This window comes from Catharus ustulatus, chromosome 1, assembly GCF_009819885.2.
Source record: "Catharus ustulatus isolate bCatUst1 chromosome 1, bCatUst1.pri.v2, whole genome shotgun sequence".
In the NCBI taxonomy this organism is placed as follows: Eukaryota; Metazoa; Chordata; class Aves; order Passeriformes; family Turdidae; genus Catharus; species Catharus ustulatus.
The window spans coordinates 100,773,073-100,791,699 of NC_046221.1; the positions used below are offsets into that span (position 1 = coordinate 100,773,073).

General features: G+C 42.4%; 1 protein-coding gene across 1 annotated transcript; it reads right to left on the minus strand.

Annotated features, from left to right (window-relative positions):
* Positions 1-3,088: 3,088 nt before the first annotated feature.
* Positions 3,089-18,264, minus strand: CNDP2 (carnosine dipeptidase 2). Its single transcript, XM_033057394.2, has 12 exons — positions 18,161-18,264; positions 15,519-15,615; positions 14,460-14,603; positions 11,893-12,055; positions 10,274-10,362; positions 9,172-9,372; positions 8,318-8,402; positions 7,602-7,762; positions 5,558-5,722; positions 4,917-5,058; positions 4,172-4,319; positions 3,089-3,784 (listed from the first exon to the last, which is right to left on the minus strand). Exons 2-12 carry the CDS (start codon positions 15,576-15,578, stop codon positions 3,715-3,717), a joined length of 1,428 nt encoding a protein of 475 aa, XP_032913285.1. The 5' UTR covers positions 15,579-15,615; positions 18,161-18,264; the 3' UTR covers positions 3,089-3,714.
* Between the last annotated feature and the right edge of the window lie 363 nt (positions 18,265-18,627).

The window sequence follows — 18,627 nt, forward strand, 5'->3', positions numbered from 1 at the left end:
CTGTGCTTGTGCACTTTTCAACCTTAAGGGCAGGACTGAAAGAGGTCCAGGAGCTGTCTCTATGTTCTTCTTCTTCTGACTGAGAAGGAAAAGCCTGCACAGAGAGGGGAACACTGCATACTGCTGCTTGAGCATCACCAAGCCTATTTCATTAGCATGCATGTTAAGTTTTCGTCAAGAAATCTCAGAATCACTAAGGGCATGCAAAATTAATAGAAAAATGAATATTTAAAATTACTAGAAAAATATGTCTCAGCATTCAGGGCTTGTCGTAACCTAACCTCACGATGTAAAATGGTATAGCAAGATAGCAAGGGACTAGAATTAAAATTACCCACTAAACTTTCCTGGGTAGCCTAAGAAGGTTCTCTGAAGAGTGATTTTAAATCCCCTGTATAACTTTATTAATAACCAGGAAGGCAATTTATTCAGATTGATGTCTCAATGTAAATGCATATTTAACACATGAATCTATTATATTTTAATTGAATGAGTTCAGATAACACTGAAAAAATGGTAATGTTTTTGGTCTAGTAGTCCAACAGAATGAACAAACTGGAATACTTTATCTAGATTTGCTCTATATCATCTCCACTCTTCACACTGTTTCAAGGTCAAGATTGCAGAGCAGAAACTCTTCAAGTTTTGATTTAGTTAGTGCATCTAAACTCATTATGCTAAACCAAACTCTGTTTTGCAAGTTAAACACAATTTCAAATTAGGAAACATTGTGGTGGATGAGCCTAAAATGGATTGCCTCAGTTGAGAATCAGGGTTGTGTTTTAATGAGTGTGCCTGTGTTTCCCAGAATACATAAAAACAAAAAAGAAAAATCACATTTTAAATGGCACTTAGGTCTTGTTTAGGGATAATAGCTTGTAATAACTCCAGTTCCCCTCTTAAGTGCACATTCCATATCAAGATGCATTGCCATGGATTTTGCTAAGACACAAGAAATATAGTGAGCAATGAGGGCACAAGTCCACATTCTCAGTTTTGTAGTACATTCATCCTGAGAATAAGTAGTTGCAAAATCCACATTGAAGATTTTTTTTTCCTTCTTGGAGTGGGAGAAGTGGAAGTACAAGCAAGTTAGACTTGCAGACAGCCACATGCCAACAATCAAGAGATGTCCCAATTCAAAACTCAACAGGTAAAGCAAAGCTGTGAAGTTGTGTGTGGGAAGTGCCAAGTGGCCATTGCACACCCAGCAGACAGGGACATCAGGCCCCAGGTTTCAGTGATACATTTTGGTTTTCATGATCAGCTCACAATTTCTGTCATGTCACACACTTCTGTGTTGCACAACAATGGTGTTATTCAAACAACTTGGGCTAAGCGTACTCTTAACACCATGCACAAGCATTCATGGATTCAGCAAGCCACCTCTCTGCAACTACAAGTTTTCAAGGAACCAGGTCTGAAGCACGCAGGCCACAGAAATAAGCTGGCACCACTGGAACCCTTTTGCCTGCCTTGTTCACTGAGGCCACGTACTACTGCTTTTGAGGTCATCTTCTGCAGGACAAGAGAGGTTATAGCTAAAGCAAGCTCTGCTGGAGCAAACTAACAGATACTGATGACTTCTGAATTTAAAATTATTCATCTAAACGAATCTGAAGTCCCATTAAATCTCATTAAGTACTGATTACTTTAGCAACCTACTCCTGTGGGCTTAAATAGGCCCCTGCAGGTTGCTTGGGCCAAAAAAAACAAAATCATATTTTTTATTAATGGGTCATTGAGTCCTACTACATAACTGGTAAAATTACATCATCCCATTGTGAGATGCTCCACCCAGGGGGAGGAGCCGAACATTTCCTACCTAAGTAAGAACAGGTTTGGAACACCAAGGCTGCCCTTACCCACTGGTTTCCAGAGAACAAGAGCTACCAGACCTTCCTACAGGATCACTACTTCAAGACCACTTGATCTGGACTGCTACCACCACCCTAACTAGCAGGGTGTCAGGTTGTATTCTGACTCTCTTAGTTTTTCTTTTTACTACTGCGTGTATTTTATTTTTCTCTTTTTTCCTATTAAATTGTATTTCTGACTTGAAGTCTCTTGCTGGTTTTGCTTTCAAACCATTACAGCCTCCTTCACAACTCTGCCATGCTGTACTTACTCAGCAAGTATAGGATCTCATACAGTGTCTGTAATGCAGAGCTTGAGCCCATTAACTGAACCTCAAATTTGTTACAAATGCAATAGAACAACTATGCATGGATTCTGAACATGGTTCACAGCAAAATTCATAAACATCCACTCCCCAGTGTTTGTGTCCAGTGCTCACAAGAACAGACACAGGATGGTCTGACTGCACCCCAGCTGCAAGGGTTAAAATGGTACCAGATTATCTCCAGCCATCAACTTCAATGACAAACCAAAAAAACCAAAACAAGCTTCAGAGAGACCAGAAGACCCCATTAAGTTACCTGGTTTTCACAATTGCTTGATCTGTGAGAGAAGATATTCCTACCTTCTATCCTTCAAAGGGGGAATCATCTCATGCTGCTGACTGTGTCAGGACACAGGACTGTACCATGCTCTCAGAGTAAAGCACCATCACTTGAAATACGTACCTACTTTAGGCTGCCAGTGCTGGTCAGGTAATTGAGAATCAAGGAGCTCAATCCAGATCAGATAGCAATCATTTACGAGGTTTGTTATTTCTGAAGGTTTTTGACACAACAACAAAAGTATTGGAGTTTAATGTATCCAGCAGACAGCTTGAAGCTGGATATCAGTAGTAGTTGCAACAAGTGATCTCTCCCTGTTTATGCTTACAAATTCCATTCAGTCGCAGTACTACCAGTTATGTGACAGTGTGATGACTCTGTTTCAGAGCCAAAATGAAATGTTTTGAGCTCTTTCTCTCAGGAGAGCTGGAGTTTGTGACATCAGCTTCAAGTCAACAAGTTCTTACAGAGCCAGAGCCCAGGAATAAAAATCTGGATTCCCACAATGTACAGCCTATAGTCATGTTGCACATCTGCCTTTACAGCCACAGAAGTGTCCCTCCCAAGTTCCCAAAGTTGCTTTCCTACCCAAACCATTATTTAAACCTTAGAGACCAAGAGCCAAACACAGTATGATTATTTATTATTCTTTTGTGGTAGTACAAAGGCAGCTTTACAAAAGTGGCCAGTAGTCACCACCACAGTGAAATTTGTTACCACCTGATTCCCTATAATTTGAAACCAGCAGGCAGGCATCAACTTCGAGACAAACTCCTCTTCCAAATCACTCAGTCAGCAAAGACAGATATCTCACTACAGCGTGAGCACATCCCAGTGTTGCCCCATAATCTTGACTACTTGTTTCCAGGACACACCCAGGAATAAGAACCTTAAATAGGCTGGAAGTTCTGCCACTACTGTGGCTGCTTAAACTGTTGAGAGCAAACCATTCCTCTTGATTTACAGGAAAAGTAGAAGAATACAGCAAACTGAAGTGATACAGAGGGGACAAAGATGCAGTTCAGGACTGCTGACCACTTAAGGAATAGTCTGTTCATTTAAGGTAAGCATTTAGAGAAGTATTTTTGGTATAAAATGTTCTTTGTCAAGTGGAACTGCCTGCTTCCCTCTCCCCCACCAAAGCAGTGGAGTGCTGGTAGAAAAGGGGAGCTATGTAAGACTTGGTAATTGATGACATTTCACAAGAAATTTCAGACTTCTGATCCATAAACCAGAAGGTGAGGTGTCTAACTTAGTCCTTCAGCTGGGAAACTTCATAGAGGTATGCACCAAGCATCTTCACTCCCTGGATGTAGTTGTACCTGCAAAGAAGACAATTTCCTTTAGCAGTGTCTTCACTGAGCTGCATTTCTAGCAGATGTTCTTTTTGCAAAGCTGACACATTAGGCTTACACACAACAAACTGTACGAATTGCTGCTGCAAGCAATAGGCGCTTCTCCCCAAATCCCTACATCTTCCCTGGCAAGACAGAAACAGCACACTTGGGAGGAAAGGGTGGCCAAGCATAGAGACCAAAAATATGAAACCAAAATATGAAACTAGCTACAAACTAGTTACCCAATCACTCATTCTCTGCTGGGGAGGCACATTGCCATTCAGAGAATTAAACAAAAGCAAGAGCTCAATTCTTTGCATTTTTCATAATATATGCCAAGACACTCTAGCACAGGAATAAATATTCTCTTACCTATTTAGTTTTTCATTTTGAGAGTGAGCCCCATCATCTGCAGCTCCAACAGGAAGCAGCATGACATTCTTGCCTGTGGCTTCTTGAAAAGTAAGGGTAACAGGAATGCTTCCTCCCTCCCTCGTCAGGTCTGGTTCAACTCCAAAAACTAGAAAGGTGATATTCTAGTCAGTTTGAAACCTGTGGTTTTTTTTTCCCCCCACAAACCCTCACTTAGACCATCATGTACCCATCTGTACCAGGTGCTGGTCAAATCAGCCACACAGCAAAGCTCACAAAACTGTGGAGCTTCTCCCCACAGATGTCGCACTAGAGTATTGTCACTGTCAGTTACACACCAACACTTCATCTGAAGGCCTCTCTGCCAACACAAGTTGGAGTTGCTCTAGCTACCCAGTACAATCCAGCAAAACTGATTAAGAAAGGTGCTGTGATGACCAAACTTCATTGGATTTTGGCTTCACAGGTGATCTGAACCAACAGTCTCATGCAGAAGCAACACTACACCAACAAATTCGTCCCAGAACAGTAGAAATTAATTTGATGTCCAGTATCTTTCCTTCCCGTACCTCAGATCTCAGTTTAAAAGTTGCAGATTGCATGCTTCCTCACTTAGTGAGCCAAAGTTATTAAATATGAGTGCAGTACACTAAATATTCAGCAAACATGACTTTCTCAGTGCTTCTTGAGGTGCTGGAACAAGAGATTTTTCATCCTACCAATGCCAAGTGAAAAACCCACTGACCTGTCTTCATGGCCCTCCTACCAGCCATGTAGTGGGGGTGGTTGAAGTCTGACACCCAGGGTTTTCCACCATGGCCTAAGTACACTTTGAATTTGTTGGGACTCTGCAGCTCCGCAAACTTTTTGTTCAAGTAGTCTTCAACCTGTAAAAAAGATTGAAAGATTTCACCTACTGCTAGCATTTGTATGAGCACTGGCAAAGTTCATATTCTAAAAAGCATCTTGGGGATTTGCAGGTCACTACAACTGCACAGCAATACTTTTCCTATTGCTCTTATTTTGTAGTACTCCAAAGATGCTCTGAAGTCAGAGCATCCTCTAACAAATTAACAGAATATTGTAGAACAATTCTCCAGTATGTCAAACACCGCTGCTTTTGAACATGCATTTCTGGCAGTCCAAGTGCCCCACAATTAGGTTAGCATTTACTCCCAAGTCCTTGAGTTTAGAGAAACTGGAGAATCAGACCATTACAGCCCACAGTATTCCTTCAGTTCTTGTGTTGAGGGGCAGTACAGGGAAGATAGTAGGAAAGCAAATGAGCAGAACTGCTTTAGAAAACAGAAAAACTCTTCCCCCAAGGTAAGGTAAACAGAAGTTTAGAGACACTTGGGTTGCTGCTATCCAAACACCTCAACATACATTCTTTGTCACTTCTTCAGGAGTCATGTTTGGCACAATCCTGATTGAGAACTTGCCAATCACTTTCCTAGGAATCACAGTCTTGGCACCAGGGGCTGAGAAGGCTCCTTCAATTCCATGAAGAGACAATGAAGGGTATCTCCACCTGTGCATGAGGATGTCTCTCTGCCAAAGCAAAGAGAAAGATGCAAGGTTACATGAAGTTTGACAGTTCCCTAAATAATGACTTCTTCAACCTAATAAAGATTTTGCAAGAAATAGTGCTTTTCCCCATGCAGAAATGCAGCTCACTGAAGACCACTCAGAAGCTGTTATTCCCACTAAGCACACATTGGGATAACATAGCTGGGTTCTCAGCACCCTAAGAGACTCAGCAGTTCTAGTTTGACCCTCTCCTAGCTCTGTGGAAGTTATGGGACATGACCAGTCTGCTTCTGATACAGACATAAGCACCATTTATAAGGTGCTCAAGCACAATTTGTAGGGAAACACTGAAAGCTTTAATTCCCACTGCCTCCAGACAGGCAGGTGCCAACATCACCAAGACACTGCTTAAGCTCAGATTTTCTAAAAGCCTCACCACTGCTCAGACTGAGGCTTACAGTATGCTTTTCTTTACATCATCAGCTGTATTAAAAAGCCTGAACTCCAGGCTGACTAAACTAACCACCACTGCCTTCCAGGGTGCATTTCCTCTGTTACCTTGGACAATACATTGAATCTTGAATTCAGTGCAGTTGAGTTGCCCTGAGCAGACACAGGTACAGTGTCTCCAGTGTGAACGTCACTGCAGAAATGCAAGAGACTCAGAAGTTCTGTGTCCTTTACATTGCAAGTTTTTTTCCAGGTACAACCTGCCTCCAACCTCCTCTCAAAGCAAATGTAGCTGTCACAGTTCAAATCTCTCAAGCACATTTGCTTCTCATTTGGAAGCTACAGCCCTCTCTTCCTAGCCCTAAAGCCCTTCTTGCATGTATACAGCTTAGAAGTCCCTTGGCTGGAATTGTCAGTTGAGCCAAGAATGAACAGCTTCAGCTCAGTATCACAAAAAACATCTTGCCAGCTCCTCTTTATATCCAAGCTATAATTCATTCATTACTTGAAAGGACAAGCCTAAGTAAAGAAACCTGTGTGCTCCCAGTTGATATAAACCTGAGCATGTAAAGACAAGGTTGAGGATATAAATTGTTACTTATACCTGTTTGAGTTAAGTTTGAAGTCTCCTGACAGTACTAGGATAGAAGACAGACCTGCACATGTAAACTTGCCTTTTACAACACCTGTGTCTGCTTTTTATGACAGTAGATGTATTTACATCTAGGGTTTTAAAATGAGTATTTAATACCTGTACCTTGTAAGATCCAATGCTGTTAAAAGCATTCATTTGGAGAGCTCCCAGGACAAAGATTTAACTTTAGACAGCAGTTTATTGACCTTGAGATTCTTCAAAGACTTGGGTTGCCTAGCTCAAGATAACTAAATAGTCCTTTTTTGCCAGGTCTAGGAACATGCCCAGCATGTCAGGCTTGTATTCAGCACAACTAGGGTTCAAGCTTTTTTCTCACCTAAGGAGCAATCATCTCTGAGCAAATACTTGATTCCTGATAACCCACTGAACTTCCTACAGATGTAGAAAAATCAGAAGTTTCGTGTAGATTGTCATCTGACCTCTGGAAAACTGCCAATATTCTTATCTAGAATTAAGATAATAGCACTAAAAATCTGTATAAGTTTCAAATACTATTTATACAGCGTAAGAAGGAAACTTAGAATTGTCAAGGCACTTGAGTTAAACATGGGATAACCTAGAATAAGTTTTCAAGCACTTACCTCTGGCAGTTCCTCTGCAAAGTGTTAAGTATAGAGTCAACCATACAGTAAGCAAAGTTATCTTCAAGGCATTCTCACCATTTTGAGGATATCAGATGAATCCTCTGCCCAATAAGTTAATAACTACACATACACATCCAGAGAAGGCTTGTTTCTGTCTCCTACTAATACAGACAGCTTGATCTAGACAGGGTAGAGGAAGAGTGCAACACACCTTTGCATCATGCAGAAGTCTTGGTGCTCCTACATCTTTTGCATATTCTGACAGGTCAAAATCAATCTTCTCATATAATGCCAGCTCCTCATCAGTAACAGGTGCCACTGCTTCATTAACACCCGGGATGAGGATCTTCCCTTTCTTGTCTACAAGACACCCTGTAAACAAGAAGCACCTAGTATCAGTACTCAACCAGAAGATACAAGATGTCATTGCTGGAACACTTTCCTTGGGAAGTAGAAGTCTCAGCCTTCTGAAAACTCTGTAAATGCAATGAAATTCAGACTCCTATTTCCCAGATCCTATACCACTGAGCATGCAAGACACTTAAAAGAATTTGCCTGTATCCAAAATGTGCACGTGCTTGCTACTGAATTTAATTCTACTGCTAGTTTGCCAGCAGGTAGGATTCCCAAAGAGTTCAATATCCTACCCACAGCAGAATTTGAGAAGACAGCTGATGTAATTAACATGAAAATTTGCAGCAAGGTTTTAGAGAAAGCTAAGAGTAGACAGACAACTTCTTGGCAAGACCTTCTCCATATTTCTGTATCTAAGGCATTAGCTTTGCATACCTGGCAAGCACCATTTCACTAGCCACTGCTTTGCTACTGCAAACAGTCCTCAGTGACTCCTTCACAGCAAACTCAGTCATGCTTGGACAGCTCTTACTCCCATTTTAAATGCATTCAGTGAAACCTATGTTTTCTTACCCATCAGAGCAATGAGATCTGTCATGGCCTCATGTACCGAGCCACCATAAACTCCAGAGTGGAGGTCTTTGTCACAGCATTCCACCTGATTGAAGTGAATGAAGATTCATGTCAATTTTAGCACAGAGATATTGCCATGTAGGGAGGAGACCAGAACAGCCAAAGCCCAGTGAGAATGTGACCTTGCCAAGGGTCAGAGTATCCCCATCATTTGTTGAAAGTAGGGGCTAGTGTAGTGTCAGGAGATGAGAAAAAGGCAGAGGTATTTTATGTTTTCTTTGCCTCAGTCTCCAACATCAAGATGAGTTGTCCTCAGAATGCCCAGCTCCCTGAGATGGAAGTTTGTGATGGGGAGATGAGGGAGGCCCATAACCTATGAAGAGATGACCTGCTATGTCAATTAGCCACCCACAGGTCTATGGGCCCAGATCAGATCCATCCAACCCCAAAACATTGAGGGAACTGGTAAAAACTTGTCAAACTACTCTCAATCATCTAGCAGCAGTTCTGGTCAACTGGAGACATTCCAGCTGACCAGAAAAGCACAAATGTGAACCCCATCTATACAAAGCGTGTATGTGGATGAAGATATCTATGCTATGAGACGATCCTTCAGTGAAGGTGCTGGCTTACCTTGCTTCACTCATCTGAAAGCTATCCCACCCTCCCAAGTATCAGACAGGATAGCAAGAGAAGGATGCTTAGACTATTAGGAAAAACCATTCCACCTAAGTAGCCTGTTTCATCTTTTCTGGAAAAAAAGCTACTGGAGTGAAAAGGTTTGCACCATCACTCTTCTCCAGTGGAAAATTCAGTTTAATAATACTAGATTTGCAGTGTATTTCAGCACTTACCTCTATGAAGTAGTAGCAGACACCTCTCAAACCATAAGTGATACAAGGCTTCTTCTTGCCTAGCCAGTAGTTGTCAGAAATGCAAACATAATCCACATCTTTAAAGAAAGCATCTCGCTGAGCAAAAATCAGTTCATCAAGGCCTTCAGATCCTGATTCTTCCATACCCTCTAAGCAAAACCTAATATTTACAGGAAACTCCTTTGAAATTAAAAACAAGAACAGATTAAGCATGTGAAAACACTTGACTCCTTCAGTAATCAGTAATTTTCATCTGTCGTGTTCAAAGTAGAAAAATGGACATGGCTAAAATAGTTTCACAACAGTGGAATTTGTTAATTATACACAAACTGGTTTAAAGTTTGGACTGTGCTTATGTTGAGGGCACTTATACCACCCTTCATTTGATGGAATACAAGCTCTCCCAAAAAGTCATAAAAAACTTGTCCCCAAACCCCTTAAGAATGGCAACACAGCAGCAATCTGTTGCCAAAGGTAAGCCACCAGGCTAGGAAAACTAATACAGATCACAGAAATTGCATGGCACAGTAGGATCAGAGCTACCCTGTCTATCCAGTCTAGCATATTCGATATACTTAGACAGCAACTGAACTGTTTATTCCTTTCAAAAGCAATAGAAACTTGTCTTGCAAGATAAAGCAAACACCCTGAGCTACTTCTGATTACACATTCTCTTTAACAGGAATAAGAAAAGCTCCCAGTTTTAGTGTTAACCTCCTCTTAGAGCTCAGTGGCATTGAGATATTAAGCTTTGACAAAGGCCAAAGCAATTTGACATCCTTACATGACAATGATCACATTTGATTATTCCTCTGGCTCCACATGCTTGTATATGTATTTTCCTTCCTACATATTTCATTAAAGGAAAACTGTTACAAGCGCAACCTAAGCATCTATAAGACTAACTTGTCAGCAAGTCAGCTTAACCCTACTAGGAAATCAGGGAATTTACAGGATGATTGCACCATTCCTCCCATCAGCTGAATAAGCAGGCTTCCCTCACAAGGGTTTGTGGCTTGGATAACATTTATTGCTAGACTCAGCCGCGTGTGAAAAAGCAGATTATGTTTTGGGCACATACCTGGTTAGTTTTTTGATAAGCCTCCAAGGCATTCAGCCAGGCAAGCACTGGACCTTTGTCATCTGTTGATCCTCTCCCATACAACTTTCCTGTAAAAACAAGATACAAATTAACCAGTAAGGAAAAAACTAGTGTGAAGTTACATCTCTTGCCTAGAGGAGAAGACTTTTTTTGGATAACTTTTTTAGCCCTACTTATGTAAAAAACCTTTCATTTCTGATTCTTCATAAACAACAGTTTTACATCCTACTTCACATACCCTTTCAAGTGGGATAGGTACAGGCAATAGTTCTCCCTTTCAAGTGGGATAGGTACAGGCAATAGTTCTCCCACTTAGAGCTACCCCACCTCTTTCCACAGCTAGTCCCTCAATAAGAGCTCATTATAAGCCAGGAAAAGAAGCATTATCCTTCACAATAGTACAATTTTCTATGAACATCTAAGAATAGAAACAAATTTTCTGCTTTTAACAGAAATCAAGTACTATCTTAGTTCAACTCCTTGTTTGAAGAGTAAAACTTCAGTAGCCAGTGACAAATCACTTCTTTGGACTCTCCAGATAAAAATGGATCTCCCTAGAAAGGCATTTAGTCAAAGATGAGTTTGACAGGCCACAGGGAATTGCCAGAAAATGTAGCACACAGGATCACAGCAGAGGCAGTTATCAGTCCAACTCAGCTGTGGCTACAATCCCTCATCACACCATATAACCAGTGACAGAACAGGCCAGACAACCTGCAAAGGTAAAGAGCCATTGTGCAGCCTGGCCATGCAGGAGACATTCACCAGAGACAAGCCACAGCCTGAGGCAAGTCTAGGTCTTGCTAGCAGATGAGATAATGCAGTTTAGTAACTTGGATTCTGCTGCCTATGACTGAGTGCCCAAGCAGAAGTACTAGTTCGCACAGATACTCCTTTTTCTGGCAACCAAAGCTTATGCAACACTAGTGGTTGATGTTCTACTGATATGACCTTTAACACTGAGAAAGTGAAACAAGCAGCTGTTGGTAGCACCTGCTTTTACTAGAAAAGGAAGTTTTAGTCTTGACTGCTGGCAATGTTATTTCAACAGGAGGTACTGCACCATTTCTTCATCCCCATTTATGGGAGAGGGACAAATTTTGGGGCACTACCTCTGCAAAAGAGTTTCTGTATTACTCATAGTAGAGCAGTTAAACACAAGACAACCCAGAGAGGCTGCTGTGCCACTCCTGTCTCCAGGCATAAAGTTGTCATGTGTTTTTTCTCAGTAATGGTTCAAAATTCCTGCAGCCTGACATGACCTTACAGGCTTCAAGCTGTGAACAAGAAATTAGTTCTAAAAAACTCTCTGGCAAAAAGCCAGCAGTAAAGATTGTGCTGCAGCTACAAGGAAGAAAACATGTAAATTACAGTCTAGACTCAGAAAAGGAAAATCCCAAGAGTAGCTGAGACTTCACAGCTTGACTTGTTGACCATTTCCCCACCAGGATATTTTTACCTCAACAGTATTAAATAAATACCCATACCAGTTCTTACTCTGCTTCCCCACTTTCAATCAATGGCACAGCTTAGGAACAACTGAGGAATATCACACTTGTGACAAAAGTGTTCAGTTTGTGAAGTCTACCTGCCCTTACCATCTCTTTCTACCAGTGTGAAGGGCTCGCTATCCCAGCCATCCTCTAGTGCTGCTGGCTGAACATCCAGGTGACCATATACACACACTGTCTTTTTGCGTGGATCTGTGCCTACTGTTCCCAGAACAATTGGTGGTAGGGGGATCTCTGATCCATCAGGCAGCTAGAAATAGGAAGGCAGAAGTTTTATCAAAACGTGGAACATTCAGGTTTTAATGAGATACATTAATTACTTTAACACTATGGAGGTTACGAGAGTAAAGGCACAGACAGCTAAACAAAACTAATCTACACAAACCCAATTGCCAGAAGGAGGGTGCCCAAGAAAGCCTGATGCCAGCTAGTTTCCTGACAAATCCCACTAACAGTCAAAATGTTCCAAGCCACTTAGAACTGTTAGCTTTAAACTACCAATCCTACATCAGATTTCAGCTGAGCAAGCTGACTGCATGCCAAACTGCTATATCCAATGCTGACCCAAGCATAAGTGATAAACTCCATTCAATATTGGGTTCTGCACTTTCATCCTGTCCACAGTATAGCTCTTTGGACAATCATTTCCTGGCAGTGGTAAGACTGGGTGTAACATGTGCCTACACACAAATAAAATCAGCAAAACAGACATTTCTCTTTACCAGCCTACATTGTTACACTAAGGGCAGGGTAGTGCTGATGAACTCAGTTTACGAGTTCAAGAGTTGAACTTGGCTTAATCCCTTGGAATACCCATAAGCAATTATCACATGCTATTCCCAGTCAGCAAGTATTTCCCTTCCAGTGAACATGTACTTCTACACTGTTCAGCAGATCAAGATCAGCTTTGACTTTTTGCTTATACAGGTCTCAAGCTCCAATTTTTTATCAGCAGGTTACAAGGTCCTTGGCCAGCTGCAGCTCTACATGATTAAAGCACTACTGCAAGAATTTACAGTAATCAATACACAACAAATTGCTGTGCAGCAGTAAAGCAACTTTGTTCTGACAAGTTCAGTTGTTTTACTTAGTCCTTCACAGATATAGCACCATCACTGACCAGCTCCCTCTATAATTAATGTAAAACTGAATTCTGAAGGTAGCCCTTGCAGATGGATTAAAGTCACCTAATAAAAATATTACATATAAAACTAAAATCAGTTCTCGCTACCAAAAAGTTACAGCGATTAAAAGAACAACTTTGTCTCTGAATTAACTGAAATGCTTTTGATGGGGCCTTAGGCTGTAGATAGTAGGAGAGCTAGAATTAACCTACAGATTCCCTCCCAAGTCAGCAGCTTTCCTGCTGGAACCTGTAGCTACAAAACAGGTGTAATCCAGTTGCCAAAAGCAAGAACTGCTCAGAAGGCTCCCATAAACACAGATTTCACTCAGCAGTCTTTCACACCAATTACAAGGACAATCTTCTAAAACTAGTAAACATTTCAGTATAAGGTTTTTAATGCCACTATCCAAATCCTAGTCTAACAGTTTTGGTATGGGTCTTACTCTGAAGCAGGTAGGGGCTGGTTACTTCAGAGAAGGAGCATATCAAGTGGGTATTTCCCTACAATGAGATTATCATTATTCTCATACGCATATACATTTCTCAGGGGGAAAAAAGGCAGTCTGGATAGCTAAAAATGAGGAGGAAGGTCATTGTTTTAACTGTACTTGTGAATCTAGTCAGGGAGCAATGCAATCATGTGACAAATGTAACACTTCTGAAAGAGTCTTTCTTCTGAAAGGGTCAGTATCTTTATAGCCTCTGGGTCTAAGGACCAATACCAGACAGTTGTTTAAAATAGCTAACATTTTTGTTTGCAGGTGCTCTATTCACATTCAGTTCAAAAAGTCCAACATTTAATACAACATCCTTAATTTGATCCCAAGGTTTATTATAAACAAAGGTTTTTAACAGAAGGTTCATACTGTGTGGCAGGAAAGACATTATCCTACACCACAACAGGCTAGTGCCCTTTTAGGCCACTGCCCACAGGACCCTTGTGTGGTGATCCTGACCCAGAAGTCCATCAGACACCCAGGAATTAGTGACCCACAAAGATAACCTGAGTGCCCCAAAGCCTGTGCTATCCTATGCTGCACACATATCTTCACCTTCCTGCCTGTATTGTGCTGTGCATACCCCTGGACTGCAGGAGAAACCAAGTCCCTTGACTGTAACCTGAAAGCAGCTCCCACTGGGCACTGGGGATTATATCACCTGCATGTCCTTGCTTAATCTAAAAGTGCATCAAGAAATTCTCACACAAAATCCTTTTCTGTCAGTGGAACTGGACAGCTTGAATAAATAAAATGGGAAAATATTTCCATGCATGGGATCTGCACAGTATATTGGATGCTGGTTGGATGCCTGCTAGGTGCTGCACAGCTTGGAGGTGCTAGTATGTGCAGCGACATAATATCCATCCTACCCTCTTTCTTTATAGCAACAAGTCAAATACAGAGCCTTTTAATGGAGTCTAGGTGTCTTTCATAGTGGGAACATAAGGCCCAGCACTTTCTCATGCAAAACACCTTGTCCTCTGAAGAGATTTTTCCCTTAATTAAGCTGAACGGGGATGCTCACGTACCTTTTGTTTCCCAATATCCATAAGTTTGGTTGCGCCTCCCAGTCGCTCAATCTCCTTCGCAGCAACCTCCATCATGCGTTTGATTTCACCCCTCTTCTCTGGCCATGCTGACACACTCTGGATTGCCACCCACTCTGCCAGGCGCTGGAGAGATGGAAGAGCTACAGGTTTTGCTACACAACAGGCACCATGCAAATACCACCACACCTTGTAATTCAATTCGAGCTTGACTTAAACAATTGTTGGTTAAGGCAAATCAGCTCTGTCCTCTCCTCAAAGAGCTTTTAACCATTAATATTACCCTCAAAAGCTCCCTGAAACCTCACTCGGCTATAGTTGTCCCTGCTGCATAGCACAAAGTCTACAGATAACAAGCTTAAGAGTACGACAGCTTGTGTTTATTGTGCCTTTTTAGTTGCTGTTCTTTAAGTATCCAGAACCAGTTAAAGTCTTTTGGGTCTCTCAAAAAGGCTACTTGAGCTGCTTCTCCCCATGCGAGTTCAGCAAGAACAACTGGCAGAGATCAAGCTAAGAACTTGGTATAGTTCATAGCACCACTGATTCATCCATGGGTGAAAGGGATTACAATACAATCTGCAACTAAATAGCAGGTCAAGTAGCAAAGTGCCTCTTTGGAGGTACTCCCTCTGTACCCCAGCATAAATTGTTTTATACAAGAAAGCTTTGTTCCAGCCTCATTTATAATATATTTCATCTCCCATCTCCAAAGGGAAGAAACTATAAACCTAGTTTGGCATTCAGAAGCCAGTGTCAGCTTCTCGTATCTCTAAATAGGTTACCAATTGCACTACACAGTGATAATTTCCTAATAAATTTATCATGGACATTAAGGTTTTTGAACAGAACCATACCTAAATTTAAGAAACAGTTCTCTGGCCTGACTCAAATTCCTCACTTGCTGCCCACTCTCCCCTCTCTCCCATTACTTGACATTATTACTGAGCATATCGTAGACATAGGAACAAACTTGAAGCTGACCCACTATCTTCTAACACTGCATAGCTGTCCATGCTGCAGGATGAAACCCAAAAAACTTACCTGAACATAGAGGTCCTGGTGTTCATCAATGTATTTAAAGAGGGTTTCAAGAGCTGACATTTTTGGACTAGTTTTCAGAACAGTGCTGCTGAAGATTCTGTGACAGAAAAATAATTTAGTTTTCAAAAGCTTAACAAGTGACAGTCAGTAATCAAGAGCCACAAGAGACTTTCACCTTTCAGCTTCTAATGTCACACCCCAAGCTGTACTAATATAATACTCTCCCTTTTGTGAAATTACCGCATATTTAAATTTCAACACCACTCTTTCTGCCTCTCTCCTCAAAATAACTTTCAAAGTTAAACAGAGCAGTCTTGTCTCTAGAGATACTTCAATGAAATCATACACTTCATTTTACTGTAGACTTACAGGCAAAATGTTACTCAAGTATAATGCAACTTCAAAGAGTAGATTTCATTATGAGTTCAACTAATAGCATGCCATAGGCTTAATGCTGGGAGCCAGGTCCAAAAAAGCACCACACTTTGTGCTCTGCAGAGGTTAAAAGCAGGCAGCTGGAGAACTGTGCTTTCTTCAGCCTTAAGTCTCAGTCCGCCACACAGATTTCACAAATGAGGTCAGAATGAAGCCATGGGAACAAAGGCCAGCCCCAGCAAGTCATGAGCAAGTGGTCAGTGACTACTTGTGCTACCACTTCCTTATTTTGCTTTTATTTCAACTGAAGTTCACGTGAGAAAACCCAAGACCTCTCCTCTTTTCAGTTTTCTGTCTTCCTTACCTGTCTGAAATCAATACTGATAAGAAATACTGTCCTGTAAAGCTTGTTGCTTAACTCAAGTTAGAACTAAAGATATAGCACCTCAACTAAACCTGGAAATAATGAGCTTTACAAATCCCAGAATGGCTAAGGTTGAAAGGGACCACTGGAGGTCAGCAGGTCTAAGATGTTGCCCTACAACACATTACTCAGGATAGCATCCAGGAGCATTCTGATTAACTCCAGAGACAGATGCTCCCTGAAGTGTGCCTGTGGAATCCAAGTGCATGAACTAGAAGGAAAAACTCCAAGGTCCACGTAATACAAGCATGTTCAGCAGCTCCAGTCACTGTGATTAAGTATTTTGTTGAGTCAGCTTTATGCCAGATCCTTTAAGCCTTTCTTCTGCTTCTACATGATAGTCACAAGACAGTTGTTAAGACATCTCACTGCTTCTCTTAGGATTTCTTGAGCAGCTGACTACTCTACATATTTGAAACAAATCCTTTCCAGCACCAGGTTGTCCCACACAATATACTGCAATGCAAGCCCCATCCCAAATTTTCTTTCAATCAAGGTTGCACTTGCACAGATACTAGTGTTTGACATAGCAAAATTCTTTCCCTCAGAGACAGCATCAATTTAATTTAAAGCATCCATCAGGCTTAAATTTTGATAACTAGTTTTACACAACCAATTAGAACAACCCCAAATCACCAGACAGGTAAGCATTCACTTCAACAGTCATGAAAGGTGAAAACTGAACACCTTCCGAAGCACTACAAAGACATAACCAAGTTAAAGCAATGCTTGTCGCTGAAGCTGGGGTTTCCTAATGCAGCCACCCTCCTCACATGCAGTCAGAGTTCAGGCAGGATGCATGTGGAGCTTTTCAGGAAACCAGCACACAGGCATTAATCAGTCCGGAGCATCTGACTCTCCCCTTCACTCAACTGGCTTCTATAGCAACCCCAGGGTTCCAGCTCCAGCACAGACACAAAGTATAAGTTGCATGGAGGCTGACATTCTGTCCAACACAAACAAGATCTGAACTACTTGTTAAGCCAGGGACGACTTTAAATATCACCTTAGCCATAGCTAAATAGTTCTAAAATCACAAGGGCATTGAATCACACAAGTCACACTGAAGAGCTGCAAAGAAGCCTGCTTCAGAAAGCTTCAAACTACAAAAAGTTAAGTATTGGTTACTATATAGCAAAAGGCTGGATGTTACTTCCCCCTTCGTCTTCAAAATCAGGGTTTGAACTTCCTGTAAGTCCTCAGAAAGGAGAGCTGAGCCCTTCCTACCTACGCAGAAGAAGCTCCACAGTTTTACCTTTCCCCAGGACTATAGATATAGCATCTTTAAATAAAATAACACAAGGGATTATCATTGCACCATCACAACTTCGCCCTCCTTATCCATAAACTTCAGCATCCCAGAGGAAAGCACTGAACTGAGTTAGGAGCGCTCTGCGGCCACCACTGAGCCCCACGCTCACGTTGCAGGCTCAGCACTTCGGGCCGAGCCTGACGTAAAGGTTAAACGTGGGACTTTCTTCACAGTGTTTTGCAGACCCCGGACGAGCTTCCCGCAGCCCCTCAGGCCGGTGACAGCCTCGGGACGGGAGGGAAGGAGGCAGGAGCGCGGGGAGAAGGCTCACGAGGGAGATAGAGAAAGTGAGGAAAGGGACAGAAGCAGCTTCTCTCCGAGGGCAGCCACGCTGCCGCCGCGCTCCAAGGCCGAACAGACGCTTCACGCCGGGGCACACGGAGCAAGGCCCGGCCCGCCGGCGGCGCCGCGCACCAGGCATTCCCGGCTCCTCCCCGTCAGGCCGAGCAGGGCCGGGGCGGCCACGTACGCCGGTGCCGCCGCACCACAAGGCCAAGGGACTCAGTCCCCCCGACCCCTCCCAACACTCACCCAGTGCACGCACACAGCCACAGCTTCCACCTCAAGTACAGCACACAGCTGCCGCCATGGCGCTTTAAATACCAGCGTGCCAGCCCCGCCCCACGCCGCGCGCCCCTCGGCCAATCCGCGGGCAAGGAGAGCCTTGGGGGCGGGGCTTGAGGCGGGGAGGGGCGGGGCCTCGGCGCGGGGCCGCGGCCTGACTGGGGACGGCCCCTGTGGGGCGGGCCGGAATAATACAGGGGTGTAATAAAGGGAAATAAAATATGTAGGTGAATATCATGTGGGGTCTGGGGCAGAGAGCAGTCTGAACAACTGAATTGTTCCAGCCGAAGCTGGGAGTATCCTTATGATCTTCCTACATTTGTGATTTAGATACGTTAAATAAATTTACATAGATTTAGTTCTGGTTTAGACAGGTCCCTAGAATTAATAATTCAGAATTCTAATAAAAGAATTACTTATAGAATATATTGGGT